The 20,230-nt window shown below is 42.3% G+C and overlaps 1 protein-coding gene across 9 annotated transcripts in view; it reads left to right on the top strand.

Annotated features, from left to right (window-relative positions):
* Nucleotides 1-10,391, top strand: part of CADPS2 (calcium dependent secretion activator 2) — a 387,307-nt gene extending 376,916 nt beyond the window's left edge. For 8 of the 9 annotated variants that reach the window (XM_032220716.1, XM_032220714.1, XM_032220712.1 and 5 more), the window contains 2 exons: nucleotides 6,691-6,795; nucleotides 9,667-10,391. In XM_032220716.1, coding sequence (XP_032076607.1) covers nucleotides 6,691-6,795; nucleotides 9,667-9,837 — 276 coding nt within the window. In that variant the 3' untranslated portion in view covers nucleotides 9,838-10,391. The remainder of the gene's footprint in view (nucleotides 1-6,690; nucleotides 6,796-9,666) is intronic. The other variant, XM_032220709.1, reaches the window with a different exon arrangement.
* The last annotated feature ends 9,839 nt before the right edge of the window (nucleotides 10,392-20,230 follow it).

Raw genomic sequence — 20,230 nt, 5'->3', positions numbered from 1 at the left:
CCAGAATGAACCATGTGGATTTCATAACCATGATTTAAATCATTTAGGAAGTTCAAGTGGTTTAGAAGTTATTGTTCTGTGTGGGAAACAGCTGTCACATTCACACAGACACAACAGCAGTGTTCCTGTCCTGATACTAACGTAATGTAATTACAAACAAACAGAATAATTGTGTAAAATTAATTCTGACATAAATGCAGAGCTTTACGGATGTGATCTAGCAATGCACATTAACACAAGCAGAATTGCTTTTAGCCAATATTCATTTCAAGTGCATTGATAGGGATTAGGAAACTATAAATTAGCCAATCTATGATCATTAGTGGGGTGAATTTGCCATAATAGAAGATTGCAATCAGTTAATAGGCAGTTTCAATGCTAAAAGTCAAAATTTAAGAGAAAAGTCAAGAGGCTTAATAGGATGTTAATTTTGAACCTAATGGATAATGAAGAACACTCAAATGAATAAAGAATCATTTGCTGTGATATTTTATGCATGGCCATCTGATACAGTTGGATACAATTGAGAGACTCCTCATAGTGGTCCGTAATATTCTATCATAAATGTAAATATTTAAATATCTGAAATATTCTGGTATCTTTCAAATTATATTTTCTTTTCATTTAAAGTCAGATTTGGAAGCATTTTTATGCATCCATGTTGCTTATGTTTGAAAACACTTAATTTTGCAAAGCACATAAATAGATGAAATAAACTTAAATTGTGAGTGATGATGAGATTTATGTATGTTATGAGATGTTTCCATGTAATTATTTTGATCAGTCACATTCTCCTTAAGACATGATTGCTGTAAATTTACTGGGAGCAGAGATATGTATAAATAGAAGCTTTTTAAAATATTCTAGAATGTACAGAGGGCTGGGTTTTTTTTCAGGGATCATATATAATACAATATTCTCTAAATACAGTTTGTGTTACACACGTTTTTTACTTTTTTGCTGAATGATTCTAGCTTTATCAGTCTAAATGCTATTTTATTTTTCTTTCCTATCTACCCTGGATGAAATCACCTTGTTATTAAAAAATCATTTCAGAATGTTTAAAGGTGTTTTTAATTTCTGATCAGTGCTACGCTTTTGTCCAGGAGTAAGGTGCTAAAATATTCTAGCATCCAAAAAGACAGTCTTGTATTTATCAACATAGTATTTAAGCATTGTCTATTTTAATCGGCAGATATGTCAGAGTACTATGTAGCCTTTGTTATATGTGTATCTAATATCACCAATGAAATCTATTAGGATTTTTATAATGACAGCTCCTAATTATTCAATCAACTTTAAAATTGGGGGCTATTGTTGTGTTCCCCTGTTAATTTTACCATTGCCGCTTTGTGCCCTAATGTAGGACAAAAGTGCTGATCCGTCTTTAAAAAAGCTATCATTTCTTGCCTCCTCTTCATCAAAAAACACATTCTGTCAGTGGCGGTTGCCAGAAGAACCCACCTAAAGAAAAACTGTATGTGGTCCAGTGATTCAGAAATAGAAATATCGGAGCTGAATAGACTGCCGCTTTGTGTATTACTACATGTAGAGTTTTCATTCCAGGTAGCAAACAGCTGCATCTTTAAAAAAAAATAGAAAAGAAATAAAGAAGAGAGAGGGAGAAATCTGGAGTGCATGATTTCAAGAGACAAGTTATTACATCTAATTAATTGCTCTTAAAACATTAGAAAGAGTTGAGAGAAAAGAGGGAGATAAGGATTGTGAATATTGAACATATTTGTTTTGTATTTTCCAATGGTCAACAGAATAATGAAATTCCTTAACTCCTTCTCTTTAACTTGCCTAAGAAAGCTCCGTATGTTGCTAAATCTCTTTTCACTAACACTGCCGAGAAACAACTTTAATCCTTGTTAGAAAATTGCCGAGTCTGCAGCTGACAAAGAGCTCATGCTTGTTCTATTGTTAGTCTTCTCGGACCCTGAGAGTGGAGCCCTTTACAGCTGCATGGATCCAGCCTGGCTCAGCTGTACTATTTAGGAGAGGAGGGTTTGTCAATTTCTATTGACAATAGAGAGAGTTTTTCAGGGCTTGTAGCAGTGCTGAACACAGTTGGGGATCAATGCCAGCCATTCAGCCTGCACCCTCTTTCATTGCTTTGGTTTGTTAATTCAAGACTAAAGGTCCTCCGAGGAGGTGTAGGATGTTTAAGACGGCTGATGAACTGAAAGCGTTTATGGCTCTGGCGTGGCAATTTCCATAGGCGGTGGCAACTATTGGCATGGAGGGGGCTGTGTCCTTGTTGACCCTCTTGTTATTAAAAATGCACAAGTGCTGCGCTTCTCAATATTTCAACACTCTTTCATTGTCAATACCACCTTCTGAGCCCTTCAGCTTGTTACTTGCTCTAAAGATCTTCTTAGATTGGGTTTGAAAACTTCACCTTAAACACTAGATTAGACTGATGTTCTGTTTTCCGTGCTCCTGTTGATTTGTTGAACCTTCCCAGGGCTGAAAAGCAAGTAGCAGCTTGATGGGGAGACGGGCTGCTAATATGATTTACCAGTCTACAGTCATGCACAATAAGTGTGAATAAATACAGGGGTCTTGCAGAGTCAACCCTAGCCTTTCCTTTTTCCTCTCTTAAAAAAAAAGAACTTCAAAAGAGATATTTCAAGGGAAAATGAAGTGAGTAATACATGCCCTTACAGGAGCTGACTGCACTAGCAAGAGAAGGAGGGGTAGAACCCATTTTATTTTTAAATGGTTGGCTGCTGTCATGCTCCAGTGTGGGAAAAAAATACAGAGAAGATACACATTCTGTTTTTATTTTATGTTCGACCACGGCATCCAAAAATAATAATACTACAGGCTTGACATCAGGGGGCATTATAATGCTTTTTTCAATTTTTTCCCCATCAGGCTTAAAAGAATGTGATTCTAGTATAAAGAATGGAGACTGAAAAAATGTATTCAAAGGCTTTTCCATGCCTGGAGGGTAATTTAGGGAAGTTTGATCTCTAGAAAATAGAACTAGCACTAATATTAAAAGACCTTTCCTTTACCAAAAAAAAAAAAAAAACCAGCCAAAGATTGCCAGCTGCCTGTCAACATCTCTTCGACCTAATGAAGAAATTGCTTTGTTCATGTTGCAGGGGAGGCCAGTGCCCTTCTCTTTTTGTGTCTGCCCTCTTAAGCTATTGTGATTTTAGAGGTCTTAGAAGGGGATGGTTTGGCTAAAATTAGGGAGGAGGGAGGCAAAGGGCTGGTAAATTTCATCCAGAGTTTCCTCTTTTTTCATCTATTTAATCTGAATAGCAATTATCCCAGTAAATATTGTTCTCTACAAGCCAGCATTATCAAGAGATGTGAGTCCTAGAATTATTAGAGGTATGAATAAGTAATTGGAACTTATTCTCGAACATTTTCCTAACTAACATAACTGAACTACGAAAGACACAATAAATGGGATGTGCAGCATAGTTTAAATACAATGAAAGCAATGGGCAAAGCAGTTAACTGTGTTTATTCTTTGAAGAATACTGTGTTCCCATAATAAATCCACGAATCTTGATCCAACTCAGTTTATAAAAGATTCTTCCTAGAGTAAATACAGTTAATTGCTTTGTCCATTGCTTTCATTGTATTACCTTTAAACCATGCTACACATTCCATTTATTGTGACTTTTGTAGTTCAGTTATGTTAGTTAGGAAAAATGTTCAAAAATAAGTTCCAACTACTTATTCTGAATGTCATATAAGAAATATGCAAATGCTACAATCTTTATCCATATTTTTGCTTTAAAATATGCTAATGCAAATTTACAGGGAATTCTGGGCAATTTTTGGGGGGGAGGGCTTTTTTTTGTTTTGCTGTCCCACAGACAGCTATTTTATATTAATAAGTAAGTGAGAGATGTAAAATACTGCAGAAAAACATTCTCCGGTATTAATATTGCATGAGTAATATTAAAATAGTGTGATAATTATTTACAATTAAAACCTTTCACTTTGTATCTCATTATAAGTAGCCATGGACAATGAAGGGAAATGGTAAATTTCAACTAGACTAAATTAAAGGCTGTCAGTTTCCTTCTCCATATTTTTGGTGCCTTGCATATTTGGATGGGGTAGAAGCTTGGCCCCATCTTTTTATGTGCATTTATGTGGTTGGAGTTCTGGTCTATTCATGCAACCCTATTAATTTCCTTTCATAGAATTACAAATTGAAGCACTTGTCACAGTAACTGTGGTTTGCTCATTTGTGCAAGAAGCACCACTTTGGCTCTTGACTAATTGTTTGATGCCCAGTCTCCTTTGCATAACTGGTGAGCTCCCCCTCCTCAACTGAGGGTCTGTCTATAGTTTTCAGCACCAAATCATGTGGGTACCTCTGAGGTTAATTTGTCTAAAAGTCTGGTTGATAAGAGAACAGATTGGACCTATCATATTGCATGTAACAATGAACAGATACAAAAGAACAAATGGCAATTAAGAGATTTATCAGGTGAGTGTGAATTTATCACCACAAGTGAATTGACTTAGATGCCATCTGTTAAGCTACATGATACTCATGTTAATGTGCCTGACAGGATTCATTGAATGCCACCTGTTAGCCATGGGTTAAAATTCAGAATTACTTTATTTTTAAATATATATATTTACATATTTAAAAACATATGAATAGGATTTCAGAAATATATTTTAAGATGTTATTATCATTTTAAAAGCTATTTAAGCATATTTTACTCCAATAGAAATATCAGAAGCAAATAAACTAGAAAAGAATTCTTATTTTGCATATAATCTAATTGCTTGATCACACCCATCGCAGATGCCCCTTATCCAGATAATATAGTGTAGTTCCTCATGCTATTTTATTTTATCATAATTATACAGCTCTTCAACTAGACAACCTATTGAAATTAATAAAACTGACTATAGACTTGTGAAACATCACATTCTGCCTAGGTTGTATTAATAGTATGGAAGCAACATAATATATGACTAATATTAATGTTTAAAACTGATGCAACTACACTGCCAATTAAAGCACCTGAATAGAAAAGAGAACTTAGAGGTCTGATGGTTTATTCGTGTCAGAAGCATAACAATTAAAAATAAGGTATATTTTAAAAAACATTTATTAAAAAAAAATAAGGTATACTATATGACATAAAATTTAAGATATAAAATAAAATATTAACATATGTACAAATTAAATAGATCTTGCCCAGAAACTAGCAACATTAATTGTGTTCTGTCATCCTGCCATGAGGTTCTCAAATGTACACTGATCAGGGAACAAAGGGTAGGTAGACATATGTGTTGTCTGCATGTCACCACAATCACAAAGAGCAGAAGCAACAGGATAGCCCCATTTGCTCAGAATGTCTCTGGGTTTTATTGTACTCGTGCACAATCTACTCAGTGATGCCCATAATTCCCAGCTTTCATCAGATCCAAGTGCTAGCTTCTCCATTAGTCTTTGTAGCTTTCCATAGATCCACTCTGCTTTCAAAATCTTCCGTTGACCTACGTTGGAGGTGATGGAGAAGAGGTCCATGCTAGGATGATTGGAGGTCATGCTAGAACTGACATTACTACACAGTACACAGCAACATAGCCATTGACAAAGAAAAAGGACGACATAAGTTAAACTCTCTTTGCTGTCAGTGGAAGTCCCAGATCTCTTTACCTGTAATCATGCAGCCTTTTCTAAGTCTCAGAGTAGTAACTTCTGCTAGGTAGCAACAACTTCAGTGACATCCTGTTGAATGGTTTGTCATCTGTGATATCTATTATAAGACCTCATATTTAATACTAACTTTTCCCAGTTATTAATTATCCTTAAAATGTGTCTTTTGATGGCTTATAAAAGCTCATAAACATAAGTTCAGATTTTCTACTAGACATGATTTAGCCTCATATACATCAAAGCTACGGAAACCCGGCGAAACAAATTTCCCTTACTCCAGGTCCTAAAGCTTGAGGGGGGGGGATGTTGAGGACCACAATTACGAACACAGTGGGAATATGAAGACAACAACAGCAATTGATTCTGAGAAGATTTTCTTTCCCTAATTAATTTGCAGAGTTTACTTTTTTCCCCCTGTAATATCTCCCTCCACCAACTATTTCAATAGCTATTTCAGGGGAATGTGCATTTAATACTGTTTGATATCATTCCCCACCCCATACCAGATCCATCTAACCCTAAACCTGCTGTCCTTTAGAAGAGCTTTAAAAACTTAGCTTTTCAAACACACCAGAGGCTAGGGCCATTTGTAATTTTGGTTGAGTGATGATGGTGATTGGATTTTTTTATTTTATTTTTGTATTTCCCGAGTGGCTCAATATTTTAGCACTTAGCTTGTATCTGTATTATGTTTCCAATTCTATACACCACCTTGAGTCTTTTTGTTTGACTTGCATGTTATAAATCTGTTGCAATTATTATTTTCTGTTTACGGGAGGCAAAGGATAAAAAACCCTTGCACACAAATGGGATGCAACTCTGAACAGTTTTTTGCTAATGCATATCAAGACCAACTGAGGTCCAGTTAACCGATTTCCTAGCAACAACACTTGCTATTTTATTAACAGAAATTAAGGCATTATTGAATTCAAGTGCTGATTTGTAGCTATTTCTAAGTGCCCCATTTACCTCTTATTGTCAATTCTGTAAAATTGGACTGGGTTTTTTTTTCCCCTTCTCCTTTTTTGCAGCAGTGGTACACCAGCTCCATGAAAATCATCTGTGTTTGGTTGGCTGACAGATTAGAACTCCAGCTTCATATTTACCAGCTGAAGACTCTCATCAAAATAGTAAAGGTAAATATGAGTAGAATGGGATTGCAGTGCAGCATTGGAAACAGAAACGACAGCAACAAATTATTCCTCTTATTATCAAAAACTTTAACACCTTGACAGAGAAGACTTTTTTGTGGTATTTCTGGAATAGAGATATACAGGTAGGCCTCGACTTAGGACTGATCACTTAGCATCCATTTGAAGCTATGGCAGAATCTACAAAAGATACTTATGATCTGGATTCAAAGTTCTGACAGCTTCCCTCCATGGTCCCGTGGCTGCATTTTAGGTGCTCAGCAACTGGCCTGCATTTACAGCCATTTGCAGCTGTAAAGGTCTTTGCAAGAAACGGGTGGTTACTTCTGGTCTCCAGAAAGAGGTGTCCCATAGTGAGCAACGGGGTCGCTTTATGACCACTATGTTCATTTTATGACCACTGCATTCCCTTTACGGCCACCACAAAAGTCATAAAACAAGTCTTGATCATGCGATGACCCGCTTAGTGACCATCACAACTTATGTTAATTACAAGCTCAATTACAGTCATAAATCAAGGACTATCTGTAACAGGGACGTGCAGTCACTAGAGGCAGGGGAGGCAGAGCCTCACCAGTCTCCTGAGGGAAAGGAAAGAATTTTAAAGATTTTTTAAAAAATAATTAAAGCCAAGGTAGCTGCTACCAGATTCCAAGTCACAGTGGCTTAGTGTCTGCTCAGTGTTACCTATAGGAGGGGGCCAGAGAACTCGGGGCCTCCTTTGCATAAGGAATTTTTCGCCTTTTAAAAGTTAAGAAAGGGTTAAAAAGCAAAAAAAATTGTATGCAAAGGAGGCACTGATTCTCCCGCCTCCTGATCTGGGAGCAGCGAATCATGCCTGTGCAAGGGCACTTGAGCGACTGCACAATCTAGCAGTTTCCATCGAGGGTGATTCTGGAGAGGTTGCTCTGGGCCACCAGCCACCGTTTCTTCAGCAGCAATTTCTTCTCTGCCCGGCATTTTCTACTGGGCGGCTTGGCGCCTTTGCTGCAGACCTGGGTCTTGGCGGCTCCTGTGATGCAAAGTGCCCCGCCAGGCACTTTGCATTGCAGGAGCCGCCAGGCACCAACATTCCCGCTGCCCCGGCCTGCAGTCAGCCCAGCACTGAGCAGGGAGGAGGAGGAGGAGGAGGAGGAGGAGGAGGAGGAGGAGGAGGAGAGCGGTGAGTCCTTGTGCCAGCTGGCCAGCCAGGCGGGGAGAAGATCGGGTGGGGGTGAGTGGGTGGGCTGGCTGGCTGGCTGGGGAGGGGGATCATGGCCGCTCAGATGGCCCCCGCCGCTGCCAACAGCAGCTTGGGTGTCCCGGCATTGTCCGAGCTGAAGAAAGCGGAGGATTGTTCATCAGAGGAGGCGGGGGGAGCAAGGCGGTGGAGTGCGACGGTGGCGAGAAGCAGTTTGGACGGAGACAGGACACCCAAGCTGCTGTTGATAGCGGCGGGGGCCACCTGAGCGGCCATGATCCCCCCTCCCCAGCCAGCCAGCCAGCCCACCCCCGCCCGACCTGCTCCCCGCCTGGCCGGCGGCCGGCACAAGGACTCACCGCTCTCCTCCTCCCCGCTCGGTGCTGGGCTGGCTGCAGGCCGGGGCAGCAGGATTGTTTGTCGGAGGAGGCGGGGTGGGCGAGGCGGCAGAGCGCGGCAGCGGCAAGAAGCAACACCCCCGCCGCTGTGTCCAACAGGCATCTCGCGTTTATGTCCACCATAAATGCGAGACGCCTGTCGGACCCAGCAGCGGGGACGTTGCTTCTCATCGCTGCTGCACTCTTGCCTCACCAACGGTAAGCCTCACCACACGTCACTGATCTGTAATTTAAGCTTAGTGCATAGTGCCATTTTTTTTCCAAGTCTCCCATTATTCTTAGCCAACTAACAAGAAGTCTTTTGTGGAACCAGCCTTGACCCCCTAAGTTAAAATACTGCAGCACAGAAACTGACCTCTGAAGCCACTTAATGAATTATGTAACTGTATAGTTAAAAGATCATCAAAATATATTGAGCTACACAATCAGTGATAATGGAACATAGCATGAATGGAGGCTGATAGTGAGCAGATCCCAGTTTCAACATAAGATGAATGGCAAAACACTTCCACCTGTAATTTCTGTCTGCGCTTATATGGGAATAGAGGTGTGCAAGGGAATTTAAAATTGGTAGGAAAGTCTTGCATTATTTTATACTAAGCTTTTATTCAATTTGATTTGATGTGTACATATTTTTTACAGAAATGGTGGGAAACAGCTTAACTATCAGCCTGTGATCAGCTGAAGAATTAATACTGGGTTCATCAAACAGAACTCATGTTTCAGTTCAGGACTGTGGTGGGGAATTTGTGCTGGACTTGAAATGTCTAAGAATTTGTGCTGCAGGCAGGAGCTGTGGGTCAACTTGCCATCCCTCTTTTGTCCTGAGGTGGCTTGTGATGTCACAGAAACTTTACAAAACTACATTAATCCAGTTGAGGTGATCAGGAAAAAATATCCTGCATACAAAATAAGCAGCCCAGCAAGTATCTAACGAAGGGGGAACTATCCAGGACTCAAAAGCTGTAATAAGAAAAGTAAAACCTTTTTAAAGCACTTATTGAAACAATGCACAGTTTAAAACTTTCCTTTAAAAAAAACCCCTACTATCTCAGCACTTCCATATGCCTTTCTTTTGCTGCATGTAACACTTTATTAACAGACGCAGCCTATCATGTGACATTTTTTATCAATGAACTCATGCCTTTCATTTTTTTTCTTCTGCCGGTAGAACCATTCCCAACATACCTTTATGAAATGCAATCTTAGTCAATAGGCTAAATCTTATATATCAGTTGTTCTTAATCTTGAGTTTTGTTTTTGTTTCTTTTGCTACAGAAAACCTATCGAGACTTTCGGTTACAGGGTGTGCTGGAAGGAACCCTAAACAGTAAAACGTACAACACAGTCCATAGCCGTCTCACAGTAGAAGAAGCCACCGTTTCTGTATCCAATGGTAGTGGACTGCAAGGCATCACCATGAAAGACAGCGATGAAGAAGAAGGCTGATGTTTTATGTCTCTCCCAAGTATTTGTTTCATAACTTGTCCCCATGTTTGAATGTATGTTTTGCCTTACTGCCCGGGTACTGCAATGTGAGCTCCTCCCATTTGAAGGAAAGAGAAAAAGGGACCTCTGAAAAATAACATAAGAAGGGAGGTGGTGAGGAGCAGTGTTCATGCCAAGGACATTCTGACATCCGTAGATGTTGCATCTTTTGCCATGTGGCTTTGCTTTGTACTGTGAGAATGCCAATAAGGAGTCAGAGCTCCCCTTGTGATTCATTTCCTTTTGTTTGTATTGTTGCAGTCTCTTGCCATATCTTCAGTGCAGCATGCCCCTGTGCAGAATGCAAACTGCAGACACCACCTAACCCTTTCGGCAGCCATTCTTAGAAATTCTTCCATTTTACTGTACACAGCCAATACTGTGGCACTTCAGAAAGAGTGAAACCCCACCTGTATTTTCTATATGGTCTGATGCTGCTGTGGTTTTGCTTTCCGAGGAAGTTGTATTTTTGCTCTTTCATTATCAGGTGAAACATTAAAAATCTTACTCTTGTATCTTAGTGTTTTGATTTGTCTACATTGTAAGGGTGGGAGAATTTCAAGGACTCCTGGGAAAGTACCCAGAAAACAATATTTGAAGTGTTGCTTCTTCAAATCTTTTGCTTCTTTTGCACAGTGGGGAAAAAAATATTGTCATCTTGTGGGGTGTGAGAAAGCTTGTCCTGGTTCTTCTGTTTCTCTATGGAAACATGCAAGCAATAAGAACTTTCTCTGTATCTAGCCCATATTTATATAAAACTCAGAACTTAAGAGATGATTGTCGTATGTGAAACAATTTGACCTCCTGTGTAAAATCAAAATTTTACACTTGCTTGTGATTAGTTGCTTTAGATAAAGAACTGTCTGTAAGAAAACACATAATTCATTTATAGGAATACAAAAACGAAAGTCTCCAAACAGAATAGATGTGTGTGTCTGTGTGTGTGTGTGTCCCCCCATATGTACATCTTCAAATCAAATGTATGCATTTTCCTCTATTGACAATTTGAATTGCTCCAAAGACATCAGGAACACTGCTGTTCAAAGAAGGGCTGTGTGGGAAGGAAACATCACTTATCTTCCCATTGACCCTTAATTTAGCAGTGAAGTGTTTTACTCCAATGAATTCCTTGAACAATTCAGAATCTTGGTTGCTTATACCAACCGTTCTTTGCAAAGGCAGGCCATGCAACTTCGCGGCTGTTGTGTAAGGACAAAGGACCGAAGAATTGCAAAATAGCAAGCTTTCAAGCTGGTTTCGTTTGGTTTTGTTTTTAAGCACTCGTGTAAACTATGCTGAACATGGGCAAACAAGATGCCCTTCAACAGGACCTGGCTACTTGTAAAAGTGGCACTCATTCCCCAAAGAAATTAAAATACATCTCTTTAGGAAGCGGATGGGAGCCCAAGAAATACTCTGTGCAAGCATGCCTTCTGCACAGACAACTCTTTACCTTGGTTTAGTTTTTCTGTCTCCAGGCTTTCTTCTGAAATAAAGTTGACTGTTTTCAGACATGCCCAGTAAAAGGGGAGAAAAATCTGGTCTAGAAAATAGTCATGTCAATCTCATGATTCTTTTTGCTGTCTTCAGAGGCTACACATCAACTTGCATTTCTGTGTTGACAACAGGACAGAATACAGGTTGAAGACACAATCCTAATTTGCCTAAATTTTGCTCAGAATGTAGATGTGACTGTCAGACAGGATGGCTTTTTTAGGAGCCAATGAGGATACATTAAAAGAAAAGAACATCCATGGAGGCTCACTAAACAACTTGATTAAAATTCTGATGTTCAGCTTGGGTTTTTTTTTAAGTTGCAAATGCATAAACTGCTTAAATTAATTTGTAGTTTGTTTCTATCCCAGCAGGAAGCATTTCCATCCATGATAGTGACAGCATGTTTATGTTTTGTGTTTTTGTAAATCATACTTTTGGTTAATGTAGACACTCAACTCTACAATTCCTCTCTCCTGCTTTTTATTCCATTTTTTTTAAAATCTACGCATTCATTCAAATAGTGTGAGGCTCAAAAGGCTTTAGTGTGCGCTGGTGTAGAGAGGCACCATATGGATAATGGAAGTGGCCTCCCTGTGGAGGCTTCTGAATATGCTTTGAATAAACCGTATGCCATTTCAAATGCAGTGGCCTGAGCCTGGATCCTGCCCTCATTCACTTATATTTAAAAAAGCTTAAACATGCATGGACTTTATTTCTTGCAACTTCAGGATAGTATTAAACCAGCTAGAAGGACTGTTTGAATTTTCACCCATTTCAGAAGAGTCCCTTCTGTTCGATGATCAAGCATAACAATAAAACTTATTTTAGATGTTTTAACTAGCTTTATTTTTTTTTAAATAAATAATTCAAAGGTGGCAAACATACAGTACCTAATGGTTCTTCCTCCCCCTATTTTCTCCACAACAATCCTGTGAGGTGATTTGGCCTGAGAGAATGACTGGCCCAAGGACACTGGCTTTTGCGTCTAAGGGAGGGACTAGAACTCACAGTCTCCTGGTTTCTAGCCTGGGGCCTTAACCCCTAAACTAAACTGACTCTATGGTAATCAGCTAATGCACAGGTGTCAAACTCACAGCATCACACCGTCACGTGATGTATTGCAACATTTCCCCCTTCGCGGAGCTGGGGTGGGCGTGGCCTGCGGGCTGCCAGTTTGACACCCCTGATTAATAGATCTAAACATTTCAAATGTATTTTTTACAAGGCGTTCCAAATAGCCATCTCATCTACAGAACTATTTTGTTTTTCAACCAATAATTACTTTTTTAAAGTTCATATTTCCTGATAGCTTTAAAACAGAGGTATCCCTTGCCAACATTAAATCTTGTGGATTCAACTCCCAGAATTCTCCAGCCAATCATGGAAAATTGCTGGCAGGAGAACTCGGGGGGCGGGTGAACTCTACAAGTCTTAACATTACCTAGGTTGGAGACCCCTGCTTTAAACTAAGAGAGTGGCTCTGCCTCTACATCCAAGGTAAGCTTCAAGATACTGTCAACATCACTGTTTTGCAACAAGGGAAGCATTTCTATTCAAGGAAGGCAAAACCACTGAAATACTTTTGTGCCACATTTCTAGAGTCAACCTTGCCACCTTCTATGCAGAACTGAAATCAGAAGTGGATTGCTGCTGGGTTGGCCCAGTTCTGCTGAACCGGTAGTGGAATTCAGGCCTAAGTCACAGAACCGGAAGTGACCTAGGCCTGACACGCCCCCGAACTGTCCCTTGCCGCTGCTGATGTCACTGCAATATTGGATTTTAGTGACTGCGTATGCATGCAGAACGATTTACATTGAATAACGCAAGCAAAGCGAGCATGTGTACGCGTGCATTGCAAACCAGTAGTAAAACCGGCAGCAACCCACCCCTGATTGAAATATATTTCTCCAGATAGTTGGTTGCTTTATATTATCTCTGCTACCTATGGGGCACGTAAGACAGCTGTAAGAAATAAATAAGAATTATTTTATTATCCAACTCCAACTGACGAAATGGACAAAATGGGCTGTCTTGATTCATAATCGAAAAATGGAATGTCAAGTGGCCAAGCACAACTCCCAAGGGAGCACAATTCAGAGTATGAGCCACCCCTGAGTTCTAGAAGGGATTTCTGAGTTCGGACAAGGAAGCTCTTAACACTTCCCCCACCAACAGGCATAAGCCATTACAGATGCCCGAGGGCAGGGACCACCTAGACAGACAATAGACAGCCCTTTGCTGTCCATTTGCATTTATAAAGTGGGAAGGAATGGCAGAAGCATATGTACATGGTTTTCTCATAGTTCCTCATCCTACTTCCATTTTTATTAGAGTTTTATCCCACCTTTGTTATTTTTATAAGTAACTCAAAGTAGCCAACACGCCTAATACTCCTTCCTCCTTCTTTTCTCCCCACAACAACCCTGTGAGGTGAGTTTGGCTGACAGAGAATGGCCCAAAACCACCCAGCTAGCTTTCGTAGCTAATATGGAATTAAAACTCACAGTTTCCTGGTTTCTAGCCTGCTGCCTTAGCCACTAGTGCAGGGGTGTCCAACTTTGGCAACTTTAAGCCTGGAGGACTTCAACTCCCATAATTCCCTTTGCTGGGTGGGGAATTCTGGGAGTCAAGGTCCTCCAGGCTTAAAGTTGCCAAGGTTGGACACCCCTGCACTAGACTAAACCAGCTCTGGGGAAAGAACATGAAAGTTATCAAGTAGCAATGGATTTTGAAGGCAACACATCATTGCCAAGCACTGGTCAGATTGGCTGGTGCTGAAAAAAGCTCAACTGAATTCTTATGTCCTTGATTTTATCCTACTGTTCTCTATATCCATCCTTCTAAACTTACCAAGGTTGAAAAATATCAATTTAGGTGAAACCCAGGAAAGTCTGGTGGTCAGGAGGAAGCAAGGAGTGGGGAGCACCATCAATCAGGAAAATATTAACAGAGAAGTGACAGGCACGAAGAGTGGTGGCTCCTTGTGACACCCTGAACAATTTTTAATTTGTCCCCCTTTTCTTACCCGAATAAGATGTAAGAAAAAAGAAAGGGGCACAGACTAAATATTTAAGGTTAGACAGGAAGAAAGGGAGGCCCATCCCAAGAGAAGGCAAATGGACCGATTTTAAAACTGTCCCTTCCAAAACAGTCCACTGTCCCCTTCTGGAAAGGAGAGGCAAGGCTTAGCACTGCAGCCTTAAGAGACAACGGGGGGGGGGGGGGGGTGGAGAGAGATAGAACAATAGAATTGGAAGGGAACTTGGAGGTCTTCTAGTCCAACCCTCTGCTCAAGCAGGAGACCCTGTACTATTTCAGACAAGTGGATATCCAATCTCTTCTTAAAAACTTCCACTGATGAAACACCTACAACTTCTGAAAGCAAGCCATCCCACTGCTTGGTTGTTCTAGCCATCTCCTTAGTTCTAGGTTGTTTCTCTCCTTGGTTAGTTTCCATCCATTGTTTCTCATCTTGCTTTTTGGAAAACAGTTTGACCCCATCATTGCAAGAGCCTTCAAATATTGGAAGATGCTATCATCTCTCTCTCTCTCTCTCTCTCTCTCTCCCTCCCTCCCTCCCTCCCTCCCTCCCTCCCTCTCTCTCTCTCTCTCTCTCACACACACACACACACACACACACACACACACACACACACGAGACACACCCAGTTCCTGTAATCGTTCTGCACACATGCAGATGGCTGTGTACTGGTCTTCTATTCCATATTATCTCCTCCTCTGTATAATCATGATAGTTTTCTACTTGACCATGGTAGTTCAAGTCTCTCTTAATTTCTAGTCTTCGCCTCATTCAAACTCCCTGCCCTCTTTGGTTACCTCCTCCGAGTTCCCCCATCCCAAACCAGTTGCTTTGCTGGGCTTTGAAACGGGACTCGTGTAAAGACAAGATAACCACGAAATAGCGGGAGTAGCTCATGTTGACGCAGAAGTCCTCGCTTCCCCCCCATCCCCTAAAGAAAGGCTCCGACCACCCGAGATTCCTCGGAAGAGGGCATCTCGTCCAGACTCCGGTTGCTTCCCACTCTCTGGTACCCAAAGCACCAGATGAAAAACCCCGAATCCAGGATGCAAAGGTGAATCTCAGCCAGCGTGGGAGTCTCTGGCAAGGGCGGCAAGCACTGCCTGGCAGACAGGAGCCAGTCAGCCTTGGCAGGAGCTGAGCCAATAAACACACCAGAGAGTACCAATCAGAGGATGCTGCTGCTAATAAACCGCGATAAACAAAACCTGTCGGCCAGCCAGTCCCACCCATCCTCAACTAATGGCAACGTTCACCCTATGCAACCGGGGAGGGGGGAATGGGCATGGTCAGAAGGCGTGATTAAAAGAGACCCTTCCCCGTCTTGAACCTCGCCTTTTGGCTGGGAGGGTGGCAGTTGCATTGTGCTACATGAAGTTGGCAAAAGGTCACCAAAGACCCGTGACTCCATAGTGCCCTGCCTCCTTGCTTCGGTCCCCTGCTTGGCAGGCTCGCCCGTGGCTGAAATCTTCTCTTCCAACGGGCCAGGCTGGATCAAGCAAAGGTTTGACTATGTCCCAGGTTGGTCGTAGACCCAATAGAAGAAAATAGCTGGGAATCTTGAGCGCTCTCTTAAGCTTGGTAGTTTGTTTGCAGGCGTTTCATAACCCAGGTAGCTGACATCATCAGCGTTGAGGTTAGCTAGTTTGATATTCTGATCATATAGGAAGGTCGCTGCGGACTTGATTTAGAGCAGGGCTCCCCAAACCTGGCAACTTTAAGACTTGTGGACTTCCATTCTGGGAGTTGAAGTCCACAAGTCTTAAAGTTGCCAAGTTTGAAGACCTCTGATTTAGAGCAACTACTATCGAATGTCAACAAGGTACGGTCGAAATCATCAAGGTGGCGAGCCCCGTTTTCAACTTTGCGCTATCCAGAGGAACCGGGGTTCATATCAAAAGCCTTGTAGCCAGGCTACAAGCCACGTTGGGCTTTGGAATGGGATCTGGCGGGCGCTATAGGAGGCAATTCCCCAAGTAGAGAGCCCTGGGCGTTCTTTGAGCTGGGTTGTTTTCGTGCAAGCATTTCATTACCTGCTGCTGGCTAGGTAACCTCTTCGGTGCTCTGAGCATTCAAACTTCAGCGCTGAAGTACGAAAAGAAAGGACCAAGCGCAAAGAGCGTAAACCAGTGTTTCTCAACCTTGGCAACTTGAAGATGTCCGGACTTCAACTCCCAGAATTCCCCAGCCAGCATTCGCTGGCTGAGGAATTCTGGGAGTTGAAGTCCAGACTTCTTCAAGTTGCCAAGGTTGAGAAACACTGGCGTAAACCCTGAGCGTAAAGATATCCTCTTCTATGGAAATTCACCCAGTGGCTGGCACGAGCAGGAGGCGGCACTTCAATCTAAAGAAAGTGCTGAGCTGACCATTCCCGCCCCCTCACTGGTTTTCTAATACCTGCAGGGCAGACCAGCATCCTTGGAGATAACGCGATACTTGAGGGTGATCCCCTACTTCTAATAATGTTTAAATACATGTTATTAAATGCTTTGATAATGATTATGATCTCCTGATGGCTCCATAAGGACGGTGTGGGCACATTGGCGCATGTATGTAGGGACTGTGTTTAAGAACATAGGTAAAGGTTCCCCTCGCACATTTGTGCTAGTCGTTCCCGATTCTAGGGGGCGCTGCTCATCTCAGTTTCAAAGCAGAAGAGCCAGCGCCGTCCCTGCAACGCTGTTACCTTCCCACCAAAGATGGTTCCTATTTTTCTATTTGCATTTTTGCGTGCTTTCGAACTGCTAGGTTGGCAGAAGCTGGGACAAGTAACGGGAGCTCACTCCGTTACACGAGGCTAGGACTCGAACCGCTGAACTGCCTTAGCCACTGAGCCACTGCGTCCCTCTATTTAGGAATATAGCCCCGTGCAAATTAGCAAAACAATTAATTATTGCGGTATATAAACCCGCCGATGACGCTTTATTCCGTGACCCATGATTCAACAAACTAGCTTTGCAAAAGGTGAGCGTGGGGCGATTGTTACTGGGCCTTCCCTGGTTCCCTCGGTTCCCTCGGGGCCAGGGGAATCTTTCAGCGCTCCTTCCTCTCCAGAGCGAAGTGTAACATTTCGGTGGGAAGGCGGCTCGTTTCGGGGCGGTTCGTTTCGAAGCAAGAGGGACCTCCCACCCTCCCAGAGGCGTCCCACTCCTGCAGCTTCAGCGCTCGGGCAAAATTCAGGAGTTTCAGTTTCGTAATCAGCGCGTTTGTCCGGATTTTCTGTCCTGGTGTCCCCCCCCCTCCCCCTTTCCCTGACTTGATTATGATTTTCGGCTAACTTTCCTGGTTTTAGAAGGCTGGTTTAAGGGCTACTAATTTCGATTGCCCTGCGGCGACAAAGGAGAGGAAGTGAGGCTGGCAGGTGGCGACGCCGCTGCGAGAGCAACAGCGGCCAGAGAAGGCGCGCCAGGGGTCCCTTTTGCTCGCCCCCAGCTAGACCAGAGGTCTTCAAACTTGGCAACTTTAAGACTTGTGGACTTCAGAGCTCTGCTGGCTGAAGAATTCTGGGAGTGGAAGTCCACAAGTCTTAAAAGTTGCCAAGTTTGGAGACCCCTGAAAGAGACCAATAGTCCCCGCTGAAAGTGCGCCGCGAAAGCCCTGGCCGAGGGCGAGGAGAAGCAGAGGCCCGGAGGAAGGAGGAGGGGGGATCCCGGCCCACCTCTGGGGCTTTTGCAAGACAGGCGCTCGCTCTTCGCCCAAGGCTGCTTTTCCTGCTCCTGGCCAAGCCTGGGATCCTCTCGTCGCCTTCCCTGCCTGAGCGGGCGGAATTTCGGGCAGGTTCAAGGCTACCCAAGCTGCTGAGCCGGGAAGTGGCGGGTTTTCCCGCTGGTTCTTTGTATTGGAGTTCTGGGGTTGCTTTTCCCCCCTAAACGGACCGGACTTTGTCGGCCCCGGAATGCTTTAAAAATCATGACTGAGAAACGAGCGCGTGAGGAAGGGGCAGTTTGGCGGTCTTGGGCACTTGGCCGTCGGAAGAGGTGAAGGTCAGACCTACCCCGGGAAGAGAACGAAGAACATTACGCGCTGCTTTTGCCGGCCCAGCGACTTCAATGCCGGTAGCGACAAGGCAGCCGCGCAGCGGGCCGCCTCGACCTCTTGAGAGAAAGAGAGCAGGAGGGCGACGCGAGAGTGAGAAAGAGCCAACGGAGCAAAAGGGACCGTGGTGTGGAGCTCTATTCGCCGCTGAATCCGGACGGGAGAAGATGGGCCGGCAAGAGAGAAAGATATTTATTCTAGTCCAGGAAGAGAAGAGAAGAGAAGAGAAGAGAAGAGAAGAGAAGAGAAGAGAAGAGAAGAGAAGAGAAGACTGAAGAGAATAGAATAGAATGGAATGGAATGGAATGGAATGGAATGGAATGGAATGGAATAGAATAGAATGGGAGAGGAGAGGACAAGATAAAATAAGAACAGAACAGGAATAGAATAGAATAGAATAGAATAGAATAGAATAGAATAGAATAGAATAGAATAGAATAGAATAGAATAGAATAGAATAGAATAGAATAGAAAAGAAAAGAAAAGAAAAGAAAAGAAAAGAAAAGAATAGAATTCTTTATTGGCCAAGTGTGATTGGACACACAAGGAATTTGTCTTTGGTGCAAATTCTCTCAGTGTACATAAGGAGAATTACAATAAATTCATCAAGAATAAAAATACACTTAGTGATAGTCAAGGTTACTAATATGCAATCAAATCGTATTAGGAAACAAAAACAATATAAATTGAAAGATGCAAGCAACATGGTTATAGTCATAAGTGGGGAGAGATAGATACTAGGAAGGAGGAGAATAATAATAGTAATAAAGTCTTAGTAAATTATTGACAGTGTTGTGAGAATTAGTTGTTTAGCAGAGTGATGGCATTGGTGGGGGGAACTGTCCTTGTGTCTAGTTATTTTGGTGTGCAGTGCCCTATAGCGTAGTTTTGAGGGTAGAAGGTGGAAGTTGGTGGTTGAGACTAGCAGGAAAGGGACAGCGCACTCGGCACTAATAATCTTGAGAAACGGGCCAACCCCAAGTGGGGTTGACTCCCCAGATGGAAGAGGACATTAAATGCAAACGGCACCGGATTAGAAACTGGGAGACTAAGTTCAAGTCCCACCTTAAACATTAAAGCTGGCCAGGTGACTTTGGGTCAGTCAGTCTCAGCCCAACCCACCTCACCTGGGTTATTATTGTGGGAGAAATAGAAAGAAGAAGGGTGGTAGGTAGGTTCACCAACACCTTGAGTTACTTATAAAAGAATAATAAAGTTGAAATAAACGATCTAAAATAAAACATAAATATGGTGGCCTGGAAGTTTTGTGTCCATTAATTTGGATGTGTTCAGCCATCTAGAGGGCTGGTGTTGCCTAAGACTGAAGCTGCAAAGGGCAAAAGTTATTTTGTCCTGGGGCTGCCTTCTTCTGCAGCTGCATTCCAAAGTGATACCTAAACATGGCACATGTCCACAAGAAACCTCTTAAAGCAGCAGCATCTTTTCCCCTGGATTTTTCAAGACAACTTTTTCCCCCAAAGAGCTACCTATAGTTCAGTGTGTTAAGTGAGGGTTCAGCCCCCATTTGATTGGCATGAATGGTTGGTGAATTGGCAGAAAGAGAAACGTTTCAGTAGAATTCTTTATTAAAATTCTTTATTGGCCAAATGTGATTGGACACACGAGGAATTTGTCTTTGGAACATATGCTCTCGGTGTACATAAAAGGAAAAAAATATTCATCAAGAATCATAAGATACAATACTTAGTGATAGTCATAGGATACTAAATAAGCAATCAAAACATACTAGGAAACTAAATAAAACTATATAAATTGTAAAGA

Source organism: Thamnophis elegans, chromosome 7 (genome assembly GCF_009769535.1).
Source record: "Thamnophis elegans isolate rThaEle1 chromosome 7, rThaEle1.pri, whole genome shotgun sequence".
NCBI lineage: Eukaryota > Metazoa > Chordata > Lepidosauria > Squamata > Colubridae > Thamnophis > Thamnophis elegans.
The sequence above is the reverse complement of the archived record's forward strand: the minus strand, read 5'-3'. Positions and strand labels throughout refer to the sequence as shown.